The 25,918-nt window shown below is 38.3% G+C and overlaps 1 protein-coding gene across 7 annotated transcripts in view; it reads left to right on the forward strand.

Annotated features, from left to right (window-relative positions):
* ADGRG6 (adhesion G protein-coupled receptor G6) overlaps window positions 1–4,143 on the forward strand; it is a 136,438-nt gene extending 132,295 nt beyond the window's left edge. For 5 of the 7 annotated variants that reach the window (XM_041744873.1, XM_041744872.1, XM_041744870.1 and 2 more), the window contains one exon: window positions 1,245–4,143. In XM_041744873.1, coding sequence (XP_041600807.1) covers window positions 1,245–1,423 — 179 coding nt within the window. In that variant the 3' untranslated portion in view covers window positions 1,424–4,143. The remainder of the gene's footprint in view (window positions 1–1,244) is intronic. The other 2 variants (XM_041744875.1, XM_041744876.1) reach the window with 1 other exon arrangement.
* The last annotated feature ends 21,775 nt before the right edge of the window (window positions 4,144–25,918 follow it).

Consider the following 25,918-nt stretch of genomic DNA (forward strand, 5'->3'; position numbering starts at 1 on the left):
TTCCACAGTAAATAGAGAAGATACAATGTAGGGAACCAGATAAGTTGTAGGAGGTCACATTTGCTCCTTCATTGGTGTGAAATCTCTGTTACTTTTAGGATAGAATTTTTCCCCAGAATGTGTTGGGAAGGGGAAGAGAATCAGTACTAATAAGATATTCATAAGGTACATGAAGATAGCCATATGTATTTGTGGATAATAGAACTAATAATGTGAGTTTCAGACTACTATCAGAATCAATTTTAGCAGGGTTTTGGATCTAGGGAAATAATCTTTAAATACATGATATTAAGCATTAAATTACTAAATTGTATTCCCAAAACTAATATTACATTGTGTGTTAACTAACTGAAATTAAAATAAAAACATAAATAAATAAATAAATAAATAAATAAATAAATAAATAAATAAGAAATTCAGAACAGAGATGTATTTAGCAGTCCTTTATTACTATCAATTGTTCTGATATTATTGCTGTCAGCAATAACATCATTCTGAGGCTGTAACATAGATAATAAAAACACATGCTTACAATATTTGATAATTTTGATTTCTATAATTTAAAAATAATTAAGAAAAGATACCTGTTTGTATCTTCCATTCATTTTAGAAGTTAAAAACTATGGTAAAATGTGTTCAAAATACCCTTTCATGTTTGTTTTCATTCACTTCAGTCTCCAAAATCTCTTAGGTTATATGTTATAAAAATTTTTATTATGAAAAGTGGCAAACATATAAAAAGCAGAGAGGATGGTGTAATGAGGCCTCTTGTACCTATCAACTCATGGTCACCTACCCATTTTCCCCTCCTTGTATTATTTTGAAATCATATCTTAGACTTTAAACATTTCTTGCATAGATGTTTTGGCATCTTTTACTTTATTTGCTATATATATTCTGTCCCTGCTTCTTTTGAGTTACTTGCCACATATATTTTTGTGGCAATTTTCTGGTTATTCTCTTCATTGACTCTTTAAAAAATATTACTTAACAGGAACATTTCTTGAAACAAATTCCAGCACACATTACTAGAAGGCAAGTTAGCATTCATTCGTGCATAGGAATGTACTTTGAAGATGAAACGCAGGAAATTGTAGTGCTGCCTACTACCTAACTTTAGAAAGAACCAGGGCTTCATTTCCTTTGTGTATTTCTTTAATGTGCAAAATAGTATCCAGTTTGATGGCCCTTAGGCATGTCCCCTGCTCATCTTGCAGCCTAATTTCTGATATCATTTCTTGCAGACAATACTTCCATGGACACATCCTCATCAAAATTGACCCATGCTGATGGAGAACAAACCTCAATCATCCCTGTCCACCAGGTCATTGATAAGGTCAAGGGTTACTGCAATGCTCATTCAGATAACTTCTATAAAAATATCATCATGTCAGACACCTTCAGCCATAGCACAAAGTTTTAACGTGTTTAGTATACAAAAGAATCAGTCTGCGGAAACATGAAGACCTGCAAGCAGTGAAAACCATGACTAGCTCACATGAATGTGCTATGATCTAGGTAACTATATGTACATGTATGAGGAATGTATTTTGTTAAGAAGGCTTTTGTGAATTTTTTTTTTAAATCTGTTTTTTAAACAGTGTATTTCTTCCATGGGGGAGTTTTGATCAACACTAAAACTTTAGTACTGAGAGCAACATGACCCAGTAGCCACGGGGATATGATTTTTTAAAATATATGATTGGATCAGACTAATGAGAATTCAAGGAGGTGGGGGATATTAATGGACAGGGAGAGGCAGAGCTAGGACAAGCATCATTTAGCACTCATTCACGCCCCACTGTTAGGTTTTGGTATAGCCATTTGCTATATCATCTTTCTCAACAATGTAAATCATAGGAATTGTCATAACTATTTAGATGACCACAAGTCCCTTCTCAGTGCTAGTTTCTATGAATGCAGTAGCATTTCTTTTTCCATAAATTTTCAACCACAGATGCAAAAGAATGCTTAATGTCTGACCCAAAGATTAGAAAGGAATTCTCTCTTATTATACTGTATGTTTAACCTTCAGACATCAATATTGCTTAAGAAAGAATTTCCAATATTTTGACCCTGCTAATACGAGGCCCTGTAAGTTTGTACTGTTTCAGCCATCCTACTCAAGATACAAGGTTTAAGCATCATCATTAATTAGAATTTAACCCATACATTTGATGAAGTAAAATGTTGAGATTCCATTAGTGTGGATTTCCCATTACTTGTTGAAGAATAAATCCCTTAGACCTCCCGTTTTGCTCCTCTACCATCTGTTGAGCCCACAGACTTATGAGATGAATGAGGTTTTCCATTAGGCATACTGTGCATAATAGTCTCTCCCTTTTAGAAGAACAATCATTGAGACTCTATAGCCCTTTCCTTGCTCTAGAGACTTTAAGTCATCTCCATTTGCACAATTGGAAAGCCTCTAACTTCCTTTTTAAGTGTCTTGTTCCAAAGAATATAAACTGAGACATATGGGTGACTTGTCATAATCAAAATAATTTATAAACACATGAGGCTGCAATTGCTAGTCTAAAAACTATTTGTATTAAGTCCTCTGATTATAAAAAGCCAGAGGAGGTCTGGCAAGATAGATGGTGTGTTATTTATGGATTAGGTTTCTGCATAGAAGGCATGCATATTAAGAAGTTTACCTAATTTTCAAACTACCATAAGTGATGTGCATGCTTGTGAATGTATTGAAGACGACATTTAAATTATTCTTAAATGATAGAGTTGTATCTAGGTCCTTAGAAATTGGTCTCAGTACATGTTGTACCTTTACCTGTACTCTGGGTTATCTGAGAAGTATCAGGTTCTGGGAGATAGTAGCCTAAGTGACGAAAAGATAAGACATTCTGGCAGCATCAGTCTGCTTAAAGGCAGAAGCCAGACTGAGCACCTGGCAACCTTTTTCTCCACTCAAAAAGCAGGTAGCTCTCAGTCTGAGACCTAGAAGAGCTTTCAGGCTATGCAGCATCCAGGAGCCTCCCACCTTTTGCTGATCTTGGGTCATGAAGCTATTTGACAGACTTGAATGGATGATGAGATAATATGGTGGTGGGTTTTTATGACTATTTCATTTTGCAGCAGCCTGGAACAGTCCTGGGAGACATGAACATTGCTCAGCTTTCACTTTCATAGTGTATATAGTAGGAAAGGAGAGTAAATCTCAAGGGCACTAAAATTCGCTACAGTAGAGCCAAATCCTTTTCTATAGCCATATTAATAACAGGCTCTTATTCTGGCAGAGGTTGCATGTAGATGAAAATTAATCTTAGTCACTGAATCTTCATATACTTTGCCCCCAGCCTTAGAGATTCATGAGAGAATTTCATTAGCTCTCTAATGTGAAATTCCTACCCAAAGTGCATATTTAGTTAATAGTATTGACGAGATAACTTCCAAAATGGCTTTCATTTCTACTCCTATTCATTCAGATCTGGGAAAACATTTTCTTCTTTTCACCACTGACAACAATGTCAACTCCACTTTTGAAATTTCCAGTAATCAGGTAAGGTGAAATGAAGAAACAGCTGAATAAAAACATTTGTAGATGGATTTAAAAGCCTGAGCCAGATCCACCCTCAGCTCCAAGCATGGGCTTCTCACCTTCATTGGGTTCCTTCAGAAAAGAATTGCAGGAATTTAGCTATAGAGCCAAAATTTAGTTTAGCCTAACCTTGAGAATAATAGCAGATCATATGCCCTGTTTTTTTTTTTTTTCCTTCTTCTTGGTCCTTTTTTAAAACTACATTGTGTTAGCCTAGGATCCTGAGATATTTCTCTTCCTGTCATCATTCCCTGCATTGTGAAGCTTTTCTTTGTCCATTGTTGGCATAGACTCTTTTGTACATATTTATTTATTTGTGTTTATAAATGCCAGCTTGTTTCATATCTTAGCTCTATATTGCCTGGATTTGTTATTTTAATTAACTTTCTGTCAGAGAGACTGTATATATTTTTTTCCTAAATACTTTGTGAAATAATTTTCTGTAGCAATATCTTTGAATATGATGAATAAAAGTGACTGTGAGTGCAAATTAGAATTAGTAGTAAGAAGCTACTATAGCTGATTTGCCATTTTACTTAAATGGAAAATGTTTTTCAAATAAATACTTACGTTGTTCGTGTTCCAAATTATTCAATTCCTTTATGAGTGAGTGTTTTTATTTCTGACTCTTGAATAGGAAAAGATCCTTTGACAACTGGAAAATAACTTGCCACCAATTAAGCTAGTGACATGGTGCTACTTTGCCAAAACACTAGGAATGAATATATTACAAAGATCCAGCTCACTAGGAATTAATACATTTTGAAGTTCTTGGATTTTCTTAAAATGACTGATGTGAAGCCAAGCTCTATGGAAGATTAGAAGTAATATAGGTTCCCTTGTGAGGAGGTCTTCAGCATCTCAAAAAGGGAACCAAATCAGTAATATATGGAGTTAGGTCCTGAGATGTTTTCTCACATTTATAGTTGCTGTTTTCATTGTGGGAAACTTAGAAAATTACAGAAGTTAGCCAACTTCACTTGCATGATTAGAACAGAACCTCCCCACATCCCTTTGGTGTGGTTATTTAGGATAACTCTTTTCTTCAGAGAGCCAAGGCCAATTTGGCTGACAGCCTTACTCAGTGCTAAGTTGTGAGGAGTGTTGGCTGGTCACTGCGAAATTAGAAGGTCTTCTGAGCCAATGTTCACAACTCTGGGCCAAGCCATGTTAAGAAAACAGGCAAGAGGTTGCTTCAGATTCATCTCCAGTCACATACAAGCAGGTTACTTCAGAAAGCCTAAGGAGCAACTGGCGAGTAGACAGGAAACCCTGATTTGATTCGCTGCCTGACCTATGTTTGTAACATTGTGAAATCTGGAGGAATTAGGCTTTACACATACAATATTTTGGAAGCATCTCTGTGTTTGCAGTTGAGTAACATTCTACTTTTCTTCTATAAAAGCATTTAAGACCTCTCCTGCCCTCCCTCCGGCCCACACCTTCCTTTCTTCACATCTGCTCTCCTGCTCTTCCTTCCTTCCTTACTCTCCCCTCTTTATTTTAAGGAAGAATCCTTAAAGTAACAGTTTTCTTTTCCTGCCTCCCTAGAGAAAAATAAGAATAAATTTGAAATATTCAGGTGTTTGCATTTATATTCTACAGCCTGTCGAAACAAAAAATGGGGAAAAAATGACAGGTTTTATTGCCAAGGGCAGCCTCAGCCCAAATTGGGCATTGGACTCGATAGAAAAAACAAAACAAAACAAATCTATAAACACACTTGAGCATGAGCTACTTTTTTGCTCTCTCTTCTAATTTTCTGCGGAGTCGTAGGAAAGGGCGGCGTTGCTATTCTAATCTTCGATTTGGGAGAATTGTTGATTAAAGATGGTTAAGCTACCTGCTGTGGCTACAGAGGAAGTGAGAGTGGGTTCAAACCTACATCCATTGGACTCTGGGTTCACTCTTCTACATCAGAGTGCCTAGTGATCCCCTCTAAAAAACATGCATCCTCATGAAAGCAGGCATTCCAAGGACAGGATCCATGTCATGAGATCCAGTGAAAGCTTCTAGAACTGCGGACAGAAGCTTTGGGCCAGCAATATATTAGTGGCGTTGTGGTCTTTGAAGTTCCGAGAGATTCTGATGGGCTTCGCCTGAGAGTAAGGAAAGTCTGTCCAGGCTTGGCAGTTGGAAAGTCCAGGGCAGTGAGCAGAACACAGCTGAGGGAGGCTTGACCATGGGGTGTGGGAGCAGGAAGAGAGGCTGAGTCCAGGTTACAAATGTAAGAGATTAGCGTCTGTCCGGGGCAGGCACAAGGGACGCATACAGGCTCTAGGCGGGGAAGGAACTGAATCCTTGCCACAAGGGGACTTTAGGACAGTGACCATTGAAGGACAATTAGAAGGCAGAGGGCCTGGACTTGGAGAGAAGAATGAGGAAGCCTTTGGAGAAGTTGACAGAAGAGTGAAGCATGAAGCAATTCAAGGGATGGTGTCTGGGCTCAAGGCCCTGGGAGGGAAGTTGCCTGCCACTAGGCTTCCAAAGTGGCAGCCAGCCCACGTTTGCTAGGTACCAGCTCACTGTACTTAGAACGACAGTGAGTCCCCAGGTGTCCCAGATGCCATGGAGTTAGAGGAGCTAAGAAACAGCCCCTCAAGAAAAAAAAAAAAAAAAAGAAAGCTGCTTATGTCAAGAAATGTGGCCAAAGTGGGGAGAAGAAAGGGTGATCTTGTTTAAAGGAGAACGTTGATCCTTGAACAACATGGGTTTGAAATGCACAGATCCATGTGCAAGTGGATTGTTTTTGATAAATACAGTAAGCACTGCAAATTATTTGTCTTCCTTATAATTTTCTTAATATTCTCTTTTTTTCAGCTTATTTTATTATAAGAATACATACAGACATACAAACTATGTATTAATAAGGCTTCTGGTCAACAGTAGGTAAGTTTTGGGGGAGTCCCAGCTTACACTGGATTGTCAGATATGTGGGGGTAGGCACCCCTAATGCTGTGTTGTTCAAGGGTCAACTGTATAAACATAAAGGAAAGTTGTCTTACAGAGTTTTGTTTCTTGTTTGTGAATGGAATGCAAAGGCCTTTTTGAAGGCAAAAAGAAAGGCAGCAGAAGAATCGATGCTCTATGTGGAGGTGAGAGAGTAAGAACTGTACGGTGGGGCCGGCCTTGGCAAAGGGAAGAGGCACCATGCCCTTTGGGGGTGGAAAGATGGTTATTACATGAGACAAGGAGGGATGACCAGACAGAGAGTAAGGAAAGCTTGCTGAGTTTCCTGAGTTTTATCATTCAAAATACTTAGAGCCTCATTTCACCTGCTGAGTATCATAACAGAGGTGGTTTAAAAAGATTTGGAACAACCTTACAGGGAATCTCTGGCTAATTTACATTAAATAAGGTAATAAGCGGTGTTTGCCCTTAGAGTAGGCTTAACAAGTATGTTCCCCAAATCATCTCTTTAAAATATTTGTATTTGGTATGTTTTGAAAAGCTAGTTTAGTTCAAGGTCATAACCAAACACTTAATATTCTAAATTCTCAAACCTTAATGATTAAGGATTTATTTTAAACATTTATGAATAATTGGATGATGAATAACTTCAGACATATCCCCAAAATCTTTTGAATCTTTCAAATGACATCTTCTGGTTGGCTTGACTTATTTTCATTCTGAATTGGCTTAAGTGATTTTTATAAATTCAAGATGCCAGTGAGAATAAAACATTTGATATTCATGTAATATACATTTTAATATTAATATTTATAGTGTCTAGTTGCACTGCATCAGAACATAACAATGCAAAAGAAAGACCTCTAGAGCACTGCAGTATTTTCCTGCTTCATCATCCTGAAGCTCAATCAATCAAGAATACTACGTGACTACAACCCTATAACCTTCCTACTAGGAATTTGCTGGCCAGAATGAACAGATATGACATGAAACCATTTTAACTCAAAAAATAATGTTTATCTGTAAAGATCTGAGATGTAATCACTACTGCCAAATTAAAGCTAATGGATTGTCTTCCATAACACAATAGCAATAAATATAAAGTGCCCGCATAAATTGGCACATTGTTTTTTAAAATTTCATACATCTATGGCCTTTCTAGTGAATGAAGTTAATATTAAAATCATCATCTTCATAGGCGATGCCTATTGCTAGCCACAGAACAGGTGCTTAGTTTTAACGTTTATTGAATTAAGTTGAAATTCATATGTAGTTTTCTGGGTCCATTTGCATTTTTTATTTTGGAAAAGTAGATCTCCAAAGTATCTTGGATTTTGGTGGATTTGCAAGAACATAGATTAGGAATACAAATTAAGGGGAGAGTATTAGCATTAAGCTAATTATTGTATGTCACCGTATATGATACAGGCAAGTGTGATAAGAATTTAAAAAATCATGTATTCACTCAATCCTTTTTTAATAGTATTGGAAAAGGAATTAGGTTCAACTCAAGTCTGAGATTAAAAAATACGTAAACCTGCTTTTGAACAGTTGTCTTGAGAACTGTTTAATGGCTCAAACTAACTTCAATATTAGGGAATTTAATGTAAGAGCAGCCACACTTGTAGCCAGACTTTGAGGAATCTGGGACCACAGGATGATGGTCTTGGACATCAAGCAATTTCTTTGTGATGCTATACTTGTTTGTTTTGTTTATAAGACTTCATTTTTTTGGTTCACAGCAATATTGAGAAGGACGTAGAGTTTCCCAATCCACCCCTGCCCCTACTCTGACTCAGCCTCCCCCACTGTCACTATCCCCCACCAGAGTGGTACATTTATTACAATTGATGGCCTTCTACTGACACATCATTATCACCCAAAGACCATAGTTCACCTTAGGACTGACTTCGATGGTACACACTCTAGGGATTTGGACAAGCGTCTAGGGGCATGTGTCCATCACACAGAGTATTTTTCACTCCTAAAAATTCACTGTGCTCTGCCTCTTCATCGCTTCCTCCCCCAACACCTGGTAACCACCAATCATTTCACTTTTTCCAAAGTGTTATCTAGTTGGGATCATACAGTATATAGAGCCTTTTCAGATTGGCTTCTTTCACTTTGTAACATGCATTTAAAGTTCCTCTTTGTCTTTTAATGGCTTGATAATTCATTTCTTTTTAGCACTGTATAATAATTTATTGCCTGGATGTACCACAGTGTATTTATAGATTCACCTATTCAAGGTCATCTTGGTTACTTCCAACTTTTGGCAATTTTTTTTTTTAATTTTATTTATTTGAAACACCACAAGTGGGGAGGGGCAAAGGGAGAGAGAGAGAGATTGAAGCAGGGAGCCCTACGTGGGGCTCCCTCCCAGGACCCCGGGATCATGACCTGAGCCGAAAGCAGACACTTAACCAACTGAGCCACCCAGGTGCCCCAAGTTTGGGCAATGATAACTAAAGATGCTATAAATATCCATGTGCAGGTTTTTGTGTGGACATAAGTTTTCCACTCTTTTGGATAAATACCAAGAAGGACAATGGCTGGATTGTATGGTGAGACTGTTTAGTTTTGTAAGAAACCACCTGATAGTCTACAAAGTAGTGAAGTGATGGTGTTTCATCATTGCATGTTGCTCTATACCTGCTGTAGACTCACCTCCTCTCAAGGCCTCATAGCTGTGTTTTAAGTGAGGTCTGATATTACCATTGTACCGATCTGGCCTCAACCCTAAACATGATTTTACATCTCTGGTTCCCAATACCATATAACCTTGGTTTCAATATCTCTTCATTTAAATTTTTGAGAAAGAGCCCGTGATCGGACTAAGAAGAACAAACTTCCAGTTGCAAATAAATAAGTTATAGGGATGAAAAGCACAGCATAGGAAACATAGTCTATAATATTGTAAGAACATTGTATGGTGACAAAGGGTAGCTATACTTATCAAACATAGTATAATGTATAGAATTGTCGAATCACTATTATAGACCTGAAACTAATACAACATTGTCAGCAATACTTCAATAATAATCATTCTAAGATGAGAACCTTGCAAAATCAGAAAAAAATTTTTTAAAAAGGCCCTGGTTGACCCGGCTTTATTCAAGTGTGTATACCTTGTCCAAGAACACGATATGACATGGCTGGCTCACCAATCAACAGAAGCTGTGGAAGGGGGGAGAGACAAACTCGATAATTCAGACAGGATTCGAAAGATTCTGTTAGACTAAGTGGATTATGGGGAAAAAGGTGATTTATTACTAGTTCACTGTGTCAGCTTGGGTCATCCAGGAGGCAGGATAGATTTAGAAACTCAAGCAATTTACTGGGAATAACACCTGTGAAAGAGGAAGGAGCCAGTGAAAGAGCAAGAGGAGGCAGGTGTCACACTCATTTGAGAAGCATGGGAGGGAGGAGGATGGTGTAGGAAGAGCCTCAGAGTGCAGCCCAACTCTGAGGAAGTCCCTGGCTGCCCAGCAGGGCTCCAGCACAGGGACCTCTCATCCCTGAGTGCATGTCTGGTGGACATGCTGCCCGCTCCCCCCCGCCCCCCGACTTCTGCTGCACTCAGCTATTGGTTGGGACTGTTTAGGAAGAGACTGCCTTCACTTGTACACAGGCAGACAGGGCAGCAGACCTCGGAGGCACTGTATCTGGAGGCCATTAGCTGACTCCACTCCTTGCAGAGTCCTTTCTCTTTTGACGGATCCAAGTGGCGTGCCCCGGTGGGCACCCCTCCCAATTCACAGAAATACAAAACGGCTGGGCAGTGTGCCTTGGAGGCTGTGTAGCCAGGAGCCTGGCAGAGTCACCCTGATGGATTGTCACCAGGCACCTTCCAAGGGCTGCTGAGCACAGGGCCAACAACACCAAGCACAGGACACCATTGAGCAGTATCTTCAGCAGAGACTTACAGAGAAGAGATTTTGAAAATACAAAGTAAGGTTTAGAGATTAACTGTGACTACCATATTTTTCTCTATGTTTAATGTGTAAAATCAAGAGATGTTTAGGAAGTATGCTGAAATGAGCATTTGAAAATTAATTTTTAGTTCCATTTGTAAATTCATCAGTCAGTTCCCTTGCATGTCTGTCAGGTTGCTGAGAGAACAGTGGTAATTTGGCTAACAAAAATCCAATATTTTTTAGAGTTGCTTTGTGGGAGCTTCTGGCAAACATTTTATTGTTCCGGTTAACTTGTTGCAATGAGTGAAAAGTGTGAGATCCCAAAAGCTCATTAGCCTGAGTTCTATTACTATCCATCTAGCAGTTTCTACAAGAAAATCATGTTACAGCCTCCAGTAAGGATGGCAAGCTATGATGCTGGTAACTAGTAAGGATAAGAACTAGAGACTACAGTATTTTTTGAGGTTTAGAAAGGTGTATTTATCCCATTATGCTAAAGCCAACAGTTTTTTTCACTCTGGAAGGAATCATATAATGTAGAGGAAATGTCATAAGTTTAATTTTTAGGAAATATTTACTCTTCTAGCAATGGTCTATGCTGTGTGACTTTAGTATACCACCTGTCTGCTGTGGGCCTCAGTTTGGTAAATAAAAAAGGCTGATTAAGAGCTCAAATATTTTCAGCACTAGAATTTTATAGTTTCCTTTAACTTCTTTAAATATAAAAATTCTCATGTTTTCCATTTAAAAACAGTCCAAAGAGCCAAAAACTAATCATCATCTGGGACATCTGATCTTCCTCAATCTGGATTTTTTAAGGGAATACATGTATTCTGTCTTTTTATTTTCAAAATAAATGCCTTTTCTGTATGCACACTTTAATATTTTCAGGGCACTAATGAAATCTTTAGGGATTAAATTAGTAGGAAGATTCACTTTCAAATACAAAGGAGAAGATGGCCCAGTGGCAAGTCAGTACTCATGTGAAAATCAGAGATAAAACCCCAGTTTTCTTTGAACAAATCTGTGGAATTAATGATCCCTCCCCAATACAGTTACAAAAAAATCCTGTTTCTCCTCCCCAGCAGTGTTACAACAATGTGCACAGCCATAGGGGAAATGGAGAAAACAGATCAGCTGGAAATACAAAGACAGCAAACAAAACAGATTTGCCAGTTGCCAAGAATTGTCCTCAGATATGCAATACAGGATCTCCTGCTGGGTGAGTGAGAAGGCAAAACCAATAGGTTCCGTTTAATAAATACACATGGACATGCCCCACAGCCCAGAGGAGCATCTTTCATTTGCCCCTGGACACCGAGGCCAGGTCTTCTGCATTTCTTTTTTTTTTTTTTTAATATTTATTTATTCATGAGAGACAGAGAGAGAGAGAGAGAGAGAGAGAGAGAGGCAGAGACACAGGCAGAGGGAGAAGCAGGCTCCATGCAGGGAACCTGATGTGGGACTCGATCCTGGGACTCCAGGATCACACCCTGGGCCCAAGGCAGGCGCCAAACCACTGAGCCACCCAGGGATCCCCCTAGGTCTGCATTCCAATGAAAGAAAGCTGCATGCGTATAAGTTATGGAAGGCAGTTCCTGGCACAGAAAACTGCCGAAGATCCAAGACACACTTTGAAGAGGTCATGTTCATGTGATTCCCTTCCAAGGGTCCTGGGAGTCTCCTAAGTTGTAAAACAGAAATTAAACATCATAATGATGGGAAATCAGCTATGGCAATGCAAATAGTGGGGCAGAGCAGGAGGGTCCTTTGAACCAGTTGGCAGTCAGTGTGGCTTTTAGGTTAGTATATATATTTTTAAGAATTTATTTATTTATTCATGAGAGACACAGAGAGAGAGGCAGAGACATAGGCAGAGGGAGAAGCAGGCTCTCTGCAGCAGGGAGCCCAATGTAGGACTCGATTTCAGGACCCTGGGATCATGACCTGAGCCAAACCACTGAGCCATCCAGAATCCCCTATTAGATTAGTATCTTAATGTTAGTGCAGATATATTTCTGCAAACAAAAATTTGTCACTCATCTGATTAGTCTCCTTCCAGTTAATATTTTAACATGAAGGTAAAAAAAAACCCACATTTCTTCAACAGTTTTGGTAGATAACTACATATATGTGAATGTGTGTACACATGCATACACACATTGCTTTCTAAATAAAGTACTCAGAATTGTTAAAAGGATTTTTCCTTTTCAGAAACAATCCCGAGCAAGTACTCCAAACATAAGAGTTAGAAAATGTTTTACTAGACTTTTGCCACGGTTACAGAAAAATTGGCCGGTAGCTACAAAGTATTGGGTGGATTTTTGTTTTGTTTTATTCTGGTTTGGGTTGGGTTGGGTTTTTTGTTGTTTTTATCCACAAAAGCTATAAGGGATTGCTATCATAGTTGTGGCTTTCATCTCCTTAAATAATTCTCAATTTACTTGGACATTTTTTTTCAAGGGATCTCTTTCTCTAACATTTGTTCTGCTCTTTTGCACAGTCAGTGTTCAGTCTCTCCTTAATCCTTGAGTTGATTTTCCCCCATACCTTACTTAGTGTGTGTTTGGGATACAAGTAGCCATGATAAGCCTGGAGTCCTGGTGAGGGGTAGGTAGGATTACAGCCTGTCCTTGATTTTAGGGGCCTCTTTTAAACCCACCAATCCACCCAGGGTGAGTGACTCCTGGGGCCTCTCAGCACTTCTGGAAGTATTTATGATGTGTGGTTGCTTTCTCCATAGTCACAACAAAATAGCAGGGCAAATCCATTCCTCCTAAATTCTTGTCAACATAAACCTCTGTAAGTCCAATGTGGGTGTGCACAGGGATCTAGAATCTAATGTTTCCCCAGTGACAGTACTGTTATATTCTAAAATTCATGAAAATGAGCTGTTAGTTTTCATAAAACATTTCTTCTTGTACAAATTGCTCCATACTGCTCAGGCAAATCAAGATGGTGGAAGCCCTAGAGGGCTGGAAGGCAAATTGAGTCCTTATCTGTCTCCTCAGAGAAGGAAGCAACTGGAATTCAACTGAGATTGCTGCCTTCTCTCTTGAACCCTGAACTTCAGACTGGAAGACAATCAGGGTGTGGTTGGCATCATCTTAAAAGGATGATCTGTGTACTTGGTCAACATGCCAGGTTTAATTTTATGCGCGGATAGTAAACCTCATTCATTCAGTGGCTGCTTTGAGTGTCCATAGATATATGTATTTGTGTCTATGAATGTGTCTATGTGTGTATGTATACATATATTACAAACTATATATCTAACATTATTGATTATTTAGGGTTCTTCAGAGAAACAAAACCACTAGATACAGAAAAATTTATTTTAAGGAATTGGCTCATGCAATTGTGGACACTTGGAAGTCCAAAATCTGATGGGAGAAGCCAGCAGCCTGGAGACTCAAAGAAGAGTTGCAGTCTGTGTCCAAAGTCTATCTGCTGGCAGCATTCATCCTTAGTTGGGGGAAAGTCAGTCTTTGTTCCAGTAAGGCCTTCAACTGATTGGTTGAGGCCCACCCACATTATCTTCTTTTCTCAAAGTCCACCTGCTTCAATGTTAATCTCAAACCCACGCCCACCCCCCCAAAAAAACCTTCACAAAAACACCCAGAATAATGCTTGACCAATTGGACAGTTTCCCGACCAAGCTGACATGTAAAATTAACTATCACCAGTATATTAATAGAGAGGTACTATGTGCAAGATACTTTTTGCAGGATGGAGCGATGTTAACCACTTCATATATTTCTTCTTATTCTTAGACCCACATAAGGTTAGGACATTTTTGAAAGGCAAACACTTTAGCACTTCCTGGAGTTTACAAGAGGCAGTGCTAGCTCATGTCTTTGGGAACTGTCTCTGAAAGGGCTAACTTTATGGAATTAGAAGGAGGTCATGTGGGCCTGCCACCAACTCCCAATTTCTCTGGACCCCATTTCTTCTTTATATATCTCTCACTTCATTTAAGCTACAGGGTGCCCTCCAAAAGTCCAGGAAAGTGATACGAAAATGTCATTCATTTTAAATTAAAATGTTAATAATATTGATGGTTCTGGGGCACCTGAGTGGCTCAGTCAGTTATGCATCTGCCTTTGGCTGGAGTCATAATCTCAGGATCCTGGGACTAATTCCCAGATTGGGCCCCCTGCTCAGTGGGACCCTGCTTCTCCCTCTCCTTCTGTCCCTATGCACCCCCCCACTCATGTTTGCTCTTTCAAATAGATGATTTTTTTTTAAAAAATTTAAAAGTAATATTGGTGGTTCTTTCTGTTCCTTAAGTGTGATTGCCTTAATTCAGGGGTTGATAGCATGATGTTGTAAAAACAGCAAAGGATTTGCCATTAAGAAATAAGTTTTGCAGTCCCAACTATCACTTTCCAGGAAATATCTTTATCTTTCCAAGCCATATTTCCCTCACCTCTAAAGGGGGGATGATTCTGATCATAACTAACATAACTGATCTCCTGATTGTGGAGATCAGTTGAGATAAAGTATATGGAACTATTTTGTAAACCATAAAAGATTGTGGCCTTGATTAGTGCAGTCAGTTTTCTATTAAGTCAAATACCCTGAGTTGTGGATTCCTGGGTCCTATTCAAGGTGCCAGCTCTCTGCCCATGACTGGAAATTGAGATTTTTAAAAAAGGCATCTCTTGTGTCTCCATGAGTTACTAACTTGTCACTCAGGAATTTGACCTTAGACTTGGGGAGACTTCTACCTAGGCAGTCGGTGGCCCTAACAAAATGCACTTGCCTCCTTCCTAGAATATGGAATTCCCCATTAGAGAATCCCTTAGCTTCAGGAAATGCTTTCCTCCTATAGCCCAACCCGTGGGCTCTGCATTGGCTGCAATGCTCTCAGAAAATTACTAGATATACCTTCTGTCCTGCCTGGATGGAACTGAAAACAGTGATGTGAAGGCTCATTAGGGTTTGTTGCTCCTGGAGAAAACTAGTGTTCGTGATGCTGGTGACAACCTTGTGCTTCAAAGCCCAGGCTCTCAGAAAGCAATGTAAACATAAAATCTCAGCCTCTTCTGCAGATGTTGCCAACTTGTTAGTGGAAAAACCCTGACGTGCATAAAGTCTCCAAAATGTATGATGTTTTCCTGTCGGAATCTGGGTTTCTAGCTAGGCTAATGTCCTCTAACTCTTAGGAGGATTTCCTTTTCACTGTTGTTGGTCTAAGAGAGATGTTTCTCTTTTACTATGATCTACCATGGCATTTTCATACCTCAGTGAGATTCCACTAACCAACTCTATCTTGACCATCTCTCAAAACTGCTGTCAACTAGATTACTAGAATAATCATACTAATAGCAGAAAATGTGTTCTATTTATCCTGCACATACATTTTTATTAGTGTGTAAAATCACCCACATCCCTGGTAGCTCCCGTAACTAGCATATATACCACACAGCCTAACAAGTACTAAGACTTTGTGAAACTTGATGTTACTGTTTTATCAACTTGCATGGAGAACTCCTTTGCATTTCTTTCTTTGCTTTGTTCTTAAATTCTGAATTTGTAAAGCTGTGTATTCTAAAATTCATCCAACCAACTTTCACTGAGTATATCATGTGGTATGTGCACCATACATCATACACACAGACACCTGATTAATTTTCTTAAATCTAAGCTCTGACTGTATCACCACCCTCTCCCCTGTCTTGTTTACTAAATCAGATCTAAAGTCCTTTCCCTAGAATTCAAGGCTTTTATAATACTCAGATCCCATGATTGATATATATTTATATAAACATTTATTATGGACACTGGTTTATGTGATTATGGAGGCTAAGAAGTTCCATGATCTGCTGTCTGCAAGCTGGAGACCCAGGAAAGCCAGTTGTATAATTCATTCCAAGTCAAGGCCAGTCCAAGAGCAAAGGAGGTGAATGAGATATCCTAACTCAGTGAGGCAAAGAAAAAGGGACATATTCCTCTTTCCTCCACCTTTTTGTTCTTTTCAGGCCCTCAACAAATTGGATGATCCCAATCCATATAGAGGAGGGGTAATCTACTTTACCGAGTCCACTGATTCAAGGGCTCATCTCATTCAGAACCATCTTACAAATACACCCAGAAGTAATGAGTAATCTGGGCATACTTGGCCCTTGCAAGGTGACCCATATAATTAACCATCCCACCAGCCCTTGTGGAAAACAATGCAGTTAGTGATTGCTGAATCCCAGGAATAGAACCCAAACCTGTGACAGGGCCTCATGGCAAGCCAGAGTCCTTGTGAGAAATCTGTGAAAAAGAACTTAACATTCTTCAAAGACACACTTCTGTTTTTGGATTACTATACCTGTGTTCCTTATACCCATTTTTTCTTTTCCCCTGAGTCTGCTTTATTGATTGTATTCATTTTAATTGCACAGTTCAGTAAGATTTGACAGAAGTATAAATCCATGTAAACACTATCACAAAATACAGAATATTGCCATCTTCCTGAAAGGTAGCTCATGCCCTTTACAATCTCTTTAATCACAGAAAGCCACATTTCTGTCACTATAGATTAGTTCTGTCCATTCTCAAATTTACCACAGAGGTAATTGCATAGTACTTTTTACATACTTATTCATTATATACATATTTATTTTGATCAGCATGTCTTTGAAATGAATCCATATTATTGCTTGTATCAGCAATTGCTTGTATTGCTTGTATTATTGCTTTTTCCTTTTTATTGATAGTGTTAGTCTTCCACATTTTTCTTCTTTTTCAAAGCTACCTATTCTAACTCCTTTGCATTTCATATAATTTTTAGCACAGATTGGCAACCATCTACTAAGAGCTAGATAGTAAATATTTTAGGCTTTGTGGGTCATAAAGATATGATTTATGTTGCAACTTCTCAGTTCTGCCATTGTAACATGAAAGCAGTATTAGTGTATAAATAAATAATCAAGTTTTTTTCTAATAAAACTTTATTTATTAAAACAAATGGCTGGTAAGATTTAGCTGGCAGGCTATTAGTTTGCTGAGTCCCAAGTGTTTTAATAAGTTGGAGGTAGATATAGATATCTATACCTACCTATATCTATCTACACACACACACACACACACACACACACCAAACACATATGCCTATTGGGATTTTGATTGAAAGTACATTGAATCTACAGATCAATTTGGGATGCTTGATATCTTAAAAATATCATCTTCTAATCTGTTTATATCTCCTTCAATTTCTTTTAGTCATGTCTCACTTTTAGTATATATATATACACACACACACACACACACACACACACATATATATATAAAAATTACATCGTTTGTCAGATTGTTTCATATTGTCAATGCTATTATAAGTTACATTTTAAGAATTTCAACTATTTATTGTTAACTGCCAGAATATAAAACACAATGTTTTTGTATCCTGCAACATTTCTAAAGTCATTTATGAGTTCTGGCAACTATTTTATAGGTTCTATTGGATTTGTTATATATACAATCACATCATTCAGAAATAAAGACAGCTTGATTCTTGTCAACCTAGATGACTTTTTTTTTCTTATTATATTGCACTGGCAGAAACCATCAGTTCAATGTCGAGTAGGAGTGATAACCAAGATGGGTTTCATTTGAGATAATCTCTTATTGTGATGTAAATAGAATAAAGCAGAAAAGGCATATGATCATCTCCACAGGTACAGAAAAATTCTCTTTATCATGAACACCTGTCGGCAAACCAGGAATAAATGGAAACTATTTTCATCTAGAGTACCTACAAAATAAAAACTACTACAAATATCACATTTCATATTAAAAATTAAAAGCTTTGTTTTTGCATTTGGGAACAAGATAAAGGTGCATGCCAACACCACATCAATTCAATAGGCCTTAGCAGGACAACAAGGCAAAAAAAAATAAAAGAAATTATGAGGATTCTAAAAGAAGAGATAAAAATATAATTATGTGCAGATAGATACTGTGATACTGTTCAGTGAATATCTAAAAGAATCATATCTAAATTACTAGAATTAGTGAATAAATTTAATAAGATTACTGGCTAAAATGTCAAATAAGACATCAAATGTATTTCTCTATTTTTATATATCTGCATGCTATGTATTTCTACATATAAGCAATAAGCTACGTGAAAATAAAATTATAAAGAGTGCCACTTGAAACAACATAAAAATAACAAACGCAGACAAAATATGCAAGATCTTTACATTGAAAAATACAAAACATTATTGACGAAAATTGAAGATGGCCTGGATAAAATGGGTATGTATACCATGTTTGTAGAATTAAAAAGTCATTAATTTAAAAATATTAGTTCTCCTCAAACTGATCTTTACATTCAATTCAATCCCATTTAAAATCCCAGTGGGATTTCTTTTCCTGCATACAGAAATTGACAAGCTAAAACTAAATTTTTATAGAAAAACAGAGACAATCATAACTAAGGCAATCCTTAAAGATCCAAATTAACATTGTCATGTATCAAGACATTATAGAGCTACAGTAGGGTGCCTGGGTGGCGCAGGCATCCATACATTCATTATGGTGTCTAGATTTATGACAAAACCAATAGCTTACAGAACATAGTTTTTTCAATAAATAATATAAAGTCAATTCAATATTCAATGAACTGAATACCCATATGGAAAAAAATAGAATGTGTCTCCTGCTGCACTCACAGAAAAATAAACCTAGGTGACTGGTAAACCTATATGCTAAAGATAAAACATACAGCTTCTATACAATAACATACAAGACAATATTTGTGACCTTGGGGAGGGCACATATTTCTTAAAGAGACCACACAAAATATTGTTAAATTTTTGTCTTTTGTTTTAAATTAAGAACTTCCATTTATTAAAAGTACCATTTAAGACCTTGAAAATGCATGCCATAAAAAATTGAAATACTTATCTCCTGCAAATGACTTATGTCCAGAATATTTTTAAAATCCTACATGAAACAGAGAAGTGGCCAAAAGACTTCAATAGGAACTTCACCAAATGAAAATTTATTTATTTATTTATTTATTTATTTATTTATTTTTAAGGATTTTATTTATTTATTCATAGAGACACAGAGAGAGAGAGAGGCAGAGGCACAGGCAGAGGGAGAAGCGGGCTCCATGCAGGGAGCCTGACGTGGGACTCGATCCAGCATTTCCAGGATCAAACCCTGGGCTGCAGGCGGCGCTAAACCGCTCAGCCACCTGGGCTGCCCCCCAAATGAAAATTTAAAAAAGCAAACACTGAGATATACTATATACCTTATAATGGCTACAATTAACAAACTGTCACTATCAAAAGAACCTATGCATTCTTGGTGGGAATATAAATTTATCTAATTGTTTGGTAATCTATTAATCTGTAATTCCCCAAGCTGTACATACACATACTCTCTGCCCAGCTAGTTCACTGTTAGATATATAAGTAACAGGAATACTAACTGCGTGTACCAAAAAATATGCACAAGAATGTTTATTGTGTAGAAGAGCCCCAAACTGGAACGATGTTAATGCCCACCAAACAATGCAATAGGTAAATAAACTGCCTTATCAACACATATTATTCAGTAGAGAAAATGTGGAAACTATAGCTACAAGGCTCAAAAACATAATTTTGAATGAAAGAAGCCAGACAGAAAAGAACACATGCTGTTGATTTCTTTATATAAAGTTTGAAAACAGGTAAAAGTCAAGAAAGATACGATGTTTGGGGAAGGCTGGTAGCCACTGTGAGGTAACTATGAGTAAGTGGATGGGCTGCCTGGGGTTCTGGGAATGTTCTATTTCTTGATGGATGCTAAGAACACAGGAACATTCACTTTTTCAAAATTTGTCAAGCTGCAACTATGACTTGTGAGCTTCTTTTGTGTACATATTTTCATTTTTTTAAAAGATTTTATTTATTTACTCATGAGAGACACAGGAGAGGCAGAGACACAGGCAGAGGGAGAAGCAGGCTCCCTGCAAGGAGCCTATATGGGACTTAATCCCAGGGCCCTGGGATCACACCCGGAGCTGAAGGCAGATGCTCAGCCACTGAGCCACCCAGCCATCCCTTTTGTGTATATATTTTTAAAAATAAAACAATGTGACTGTCACTAGTGAGCCAATTCTCATTCTTCCTGGAATGTGGAATTTCTTTGAAGTTCTATAATGTAACATCCACTATTCTGTAATAAAAGACAACAGAAATTGACTTGAGATGCCTGTATATTTTTTGGAGTATTTTCTGAAGCATGCCTCTTCTATATATAAACTAAAGTACACCTGCAATTAGAGATAATCTCTTTATGTGAGTGTACTAGTTTCCTATGGTTGTTCTAACACACTGCCCACAATCTCGGTGGCTTAGAATGATATAAATTTATTCTCTTTATGATTCTGGAGGCCAGAATTCCCAAGTTGGATTCAGTGGGTTAAGGTTAAGGTTTCAGCCAAGTTATGCTTTCTCGGAGGTTCTAGGGGAGGCTCTAGGGAAGAATCCATTTCTTTGCTTTTCCCAGATTCTTCTGCACTCCTATTCTCACCTCTTGAGCCCTTCCTTCATTTCTAGAGACGAATCTTTCTCTGCTTCAGTCACGCTGCCTTCTCTTATCTTTCCTTTCATAAGGACATTTGTGATTATGTTTAGGGCTTACAAAATTAACCCTGGATAATCTCATCTCAAGATCCTCAATTTAATTACATCTGCAAGTCTCTATTGCCATACAAGGTGCCATTCACAGGTTCCAGGGATTAGGACCTGGATCGCTTCAGGAGGCATAAATTAGCCTACCACTGTGAGCAAGTGAAAGAGTGAAAAATCTGATATCCAGGAATCTTATTGTACCATAGCTTTTTAAGGGTTTCATTTTGTTTTTAAACATATGTTTTTTATTTATTTATTTTTTAAAGATTTTATTCATTCATGAGAGACAGAGAGAGAGAGAGAGAGAGAGGCAGGCTCCATGCAGGGAGCCCAACATGGGACTTGATCCCGGATCTTCAGGATCAGGCCCCAGGCTCAAGGCGGCGCTAAACTGCTGAGCCACCAGGGCTGCCCTCATTTTGTTTTTAACTGTAGCTGAATTTTGTGTGTGTGTTGGGGGTGGGGGGAATGACATTCATTCTTACTCATAATTCAGGAACTAAATGACATTTTACATTAAATATTAATCATTACCACATTTCTGGCTTAGGGAAAGACTCTCTCTGCCAGTCTGTCTCCACCTAGAGTCCTGCCCTGTGAACTACAGTGAGCAAGTGGTACTGTGTTCATGGTCTGCTCCCAGTGCTGTTTGCTGTTGCACCTTTCAGCCCTGTAAGCGGTAGTTATTCACGAAGAATGCAGGATGGCTCACAGTTGACGTTTCCAAGAATTGAATCTTGTCTATGCTGATCACCTGCTGAACGGTGTTTATCCAGTTACAGACCTCTCAATTTCAGTTTGAGGTACAGTCGTACCTTGGAGATACTGCAGATTTGCTTCTAGACCATCTAAATAAAGCAAATCAAGTGATTTTTTTTTTGTTTTCTCGTGCACATGAAAGTAATGTTTATACCATACTGTGGCCTATTAAGTGTGCAATAGCATTGTCTTAAAAAACAACATACTTCCCTTACTTAAAAAATACTTTATTGCTAAGAAATGCTAACCATCATCTGAGGTTTCAGGGAGTCATCATATTTTTGCTTGTGGAGAGTCTTGCCTTGATATTAATGGCTGCTGACTGGCCAGGATGGTAGTTGCCATCTTATATAGGTGTGGTCCATGGTGCCCCCAAACAATTACAGTAGTGACGTCAAGGATCACTGACCACACTAACAGCACAACAAATACTATAACAATGAAAAGGTGTGAGATATTTCAAGAATTGCCAAAATGTGACACAGAGACACAAAGAAGCAAGTGCTGCTGAACAAATGGTACCAATCAGATGTGCCTGATGCGGGGTTGCCACAAATTTTCTGCTTGTAAAACAATGCAGTAACTGCAAGGCATGATCAAATGAAGCACAATAAAATGAGGTATGCCTCTATATGATAATACTACCTATTTCACAGAGCTGTTAGAACAATTAAATTCAAAACTACACATAGAGCTGTTAGGTTGGCTACTCAATAAATAGTAACTTTTTCATTGGAGTGTAACATATTTCTGATTTGGTGTACACAGGATAGTCATGAGAGTGAAGTTGCATTTTCAGAAATTTCACATCAAAGCTACTGTGGATGTGATTAACTTCAATTTAACCCATTTTTATTAGGTGTCTGCTATATGCTACAACCTGAGCACTGTAGGGGATATATTGCTGAACAGAATCAGCCCTTCCTAATAACTCATGGTCTGGTGGGAAAAGCAGGTGTGTTAAACAGGTGACGATGACACAGAGATTGGAGCCATAAAATCAAGGAAATTTGAATATGGCATTCGGTATGAAAGAATGGTAACTTTACGAAGAATGTCTGATAATAGCACAATGATTATGTTAAAAATCATTGTTTATTAAAAATATGTCTAGCACTAGTTTCCTATTGCTGTTGTAACAAATTACCACAAATTTAGTGACTTGACACAACACACACTTACTCTCTTACAGTTCTGGAGATCAGAAGTCTGAAATGAGTCTTCCGGAGCAAGGTGTTGGCATGGCTGATTCCTTCTGGAAGCTCCAGGGGAGAATCCATTCTTTGCTTCTTCCAGCTTCTAGAGGCTGCTGATACTCCTTACTATATCACTTCAATCTATTTCTGCTGTCACATTGCCTTTTCTGATTTTGGTCCTTCTTCTGCCTCTTATGAGTCTCCTTGTGATTACATGGGGTTGACCTTGATAATGCAGGATGACCCCTCCATCTGAAGACCCTTAATTTAATTGCATCTGCAAAGTCCATTAGCCATGTAAGTTCTCATATTCACAGGCACTGCGTTCCAGAAAGGGGAGTGATGGTGAAGACACTTTTTGAACAGGAAAGCTGAAATGCTTAGCAGATTTAATGGGCTTCAGGGCTATAATTGCCTTAGAGTTTCTCTAGAACAATCCATATTTTATAGGACAAACTCGAGGCCCCGAGAAATCCCACCTTGCAGTAACCTATCCTGGCTTCTAAAAAAAGAAACAAAACACAAATTCTTCTCAGGAGGGTTCATGTTAAAACACGGTCTGAAGGATTTAGAAAAGCCAAGGAAGATTTTGTTTCTAAAGGATCAAGCCCCATAGCAAATGAGACATGAGAATTTTCTATGGCGTCAGAAATTTCTGCTAATTTAAAATTCTCTTAAAAAGGGCCTCACTTCACCAATGGAGCCTTCATCCTTCCATTCTAAGTAGGGCTCAGAATGTCCACAAGGGGGCGGCCCTCACCATTGTTCGTTTCCTGCAGGATTCAGGTGTATTCGCTTCCAGGTTTTTCCTATACTTGGTTAGAATTCTCACTCTAGGTGAGGGTTCATGTTTTGTCATTTGGCTGGGAAAATGAAGAGATTTTATGGTCTACAGAGATAATATTCTTTATTTCATTATAAAAGACATAAAGTGTTCCCACACTATTTTCTCTGTTAAAGTAATATAAAACAAGAAAGGAAAAAGTCCCTCAAGATTTCGTTTTCACAGATGCAACTGTAATTATTTATATTGCCAGAAGATGGCATTGCACCATTAATAATAGCGGAGCGCACCATTAGAACAAGGTGGGTTCAGTCTTTAGAGATTGGTAGATCTACATAAATGTTTATGGATCTCCTACTGTGTGCAAGGATCTTATTCAGAGTCTGGGTTGACACTGGTCAATAAACAGTCAAAAACTGCTGTGATGGGGAGTACTCCTAGTGAAGTAACATATGTAAGCAAGAAAAGAGAACTGTCCACAGCTTCTCTTTAAATTTTCTCTCGTCCTTCATCACTTTCTGAGACAAAATGTTATAGTGAAAAGAAGGAAAACAAAGACACCTAAAATCCTCTTGTATATAAGGAGACTTAAGAAAGGGAAAATGATTTGTCTAGACGCACAACCAGTGATAATTAGATACATGTTAGTTGATCCAACATTTTCTTTAACATTTTGCCACATGGAGTCTCAGGGTCAAAGAGTTCCAGCCCTTGGGGTGCCTGGCTGGCTCAGTCACAGAGCAGGGGACTCTTGATCTCCCTGTGGTGAGTCCAAACCCCATATTGGGTGGAGAAATTTTAAAAATATATTCTAGTCCTTGTCTTATCACTGTGGTTTCCTAAGCAAGGTATTTAATTTCTCTGGGCCTTACTTAATTTTTCTGTAAAAATTAAGGCATTGGATCAGATAATTAAGTTCAAATATTTTTACCAGCAGAATCTTTTTAAAAAATCTTATCCAAAAGTTCAATATGTAAAATAAAAGAAAGTGCTTGAGTTGAAGGAGACTTTTTCCTCTTGCACTTCTTTCTCTCTTTGAACTTTCTCTCCTAGAATCTTGAGCTTCTTGAGAGCACAATCTGGATACTACCAGCCTGACTGATCTTGAAAATGCCTTCCAGCTCCAAAGGTCATCATTCGCCAAATTTACTGAATTAAATGTGAGATAGTAATAATCTCAAAAAATACTGCTTGGTAAAATGAAAACAAAACTGTAAGTCCTGATTGTGCCAAACTGATGCCGTTCCTCATTAAGAACTAAAGAAAGTTAGATTTAGAGCATTTTTAATATTGTCAATATGATGTCTTCTGAATAATGACATATCTTCATGCTTGACCATGCTCTCAAACATACACTCAGCCAGATTTGAGCTTTGGCACATGCTCTCCGAGGTGAGAAGGTTGCCTGTGGAGAATACTGGCTCCCCTGCATTTAGGCATCAAGCACACAGGCTTTTGGCTGAAATCAGTGCCAAAAGCCTGAGGTGTATGGCTTACTGCTGAACCATAGTGCATTGAGCCAAAGGGTTCTGAAAACCACTCGACCATATAACCATAGGCAGTGGTGGGAAGGGTGACTTAAGTCGAAGGATGTTGGGAGAGTGGCTAATACAAACTTGAAAATTAGTCTTCCTGGGTTTATATTGCAGCTCTGTTAACTACTTCATAGGAATTATAAGACCTAATGGGGCAAGTGGTAATAGTCAAATAATAGTAGGATGTGGATACCATGTAAAAGGCTCAACGATCTCTCACAGGATTCTTGCAGATGTCTCCAGGCTGGGGTCCTCACTGTTCCTCTTGTCATCTTCCAATCTGTTCTCCATGTGGCAGATTGCATGACCTTTAAATTATATGCCAGGTCACATCACTCTATTTTTAAAACCCTGTTATGACTCTCCTTTGTACTTGAGAGAAAACCTAAATTCCTTATGCTGACCCGTGAGCCCTGGATGATCTTTCTTGACCACTCCCCAACCTCAACTTGCCACTTGCTGATCACACTCTAGCTATACCAGCCTTCTGACAGCTCCTGGAACAGCCCTCACATCTCCTACCTTTTAGAACTCTTATGCTTACCACCTCTTTTCCCAGAACACACTGGCATTTCTGAAAACCTTAGCTAAAATATTTCTCCTTGGAGAGATCTTCTCTGGCCATTTCTGTCTAAAGTA

Source organism: Vulpes lagopus, chromosome 2 (genome assembly GCF_018345385.1).
Source record: "Vulpes lagopus strain Blue_001 chromosome 2, ASM1834538v1, whole genome shotgun sequence".
Classification (NCBI taxonomy): Eukaryota; Metazoa; Chordata; class Mammalia; order Carnivora; family Canidae; genus Vulpes; species Vulpes lagopus.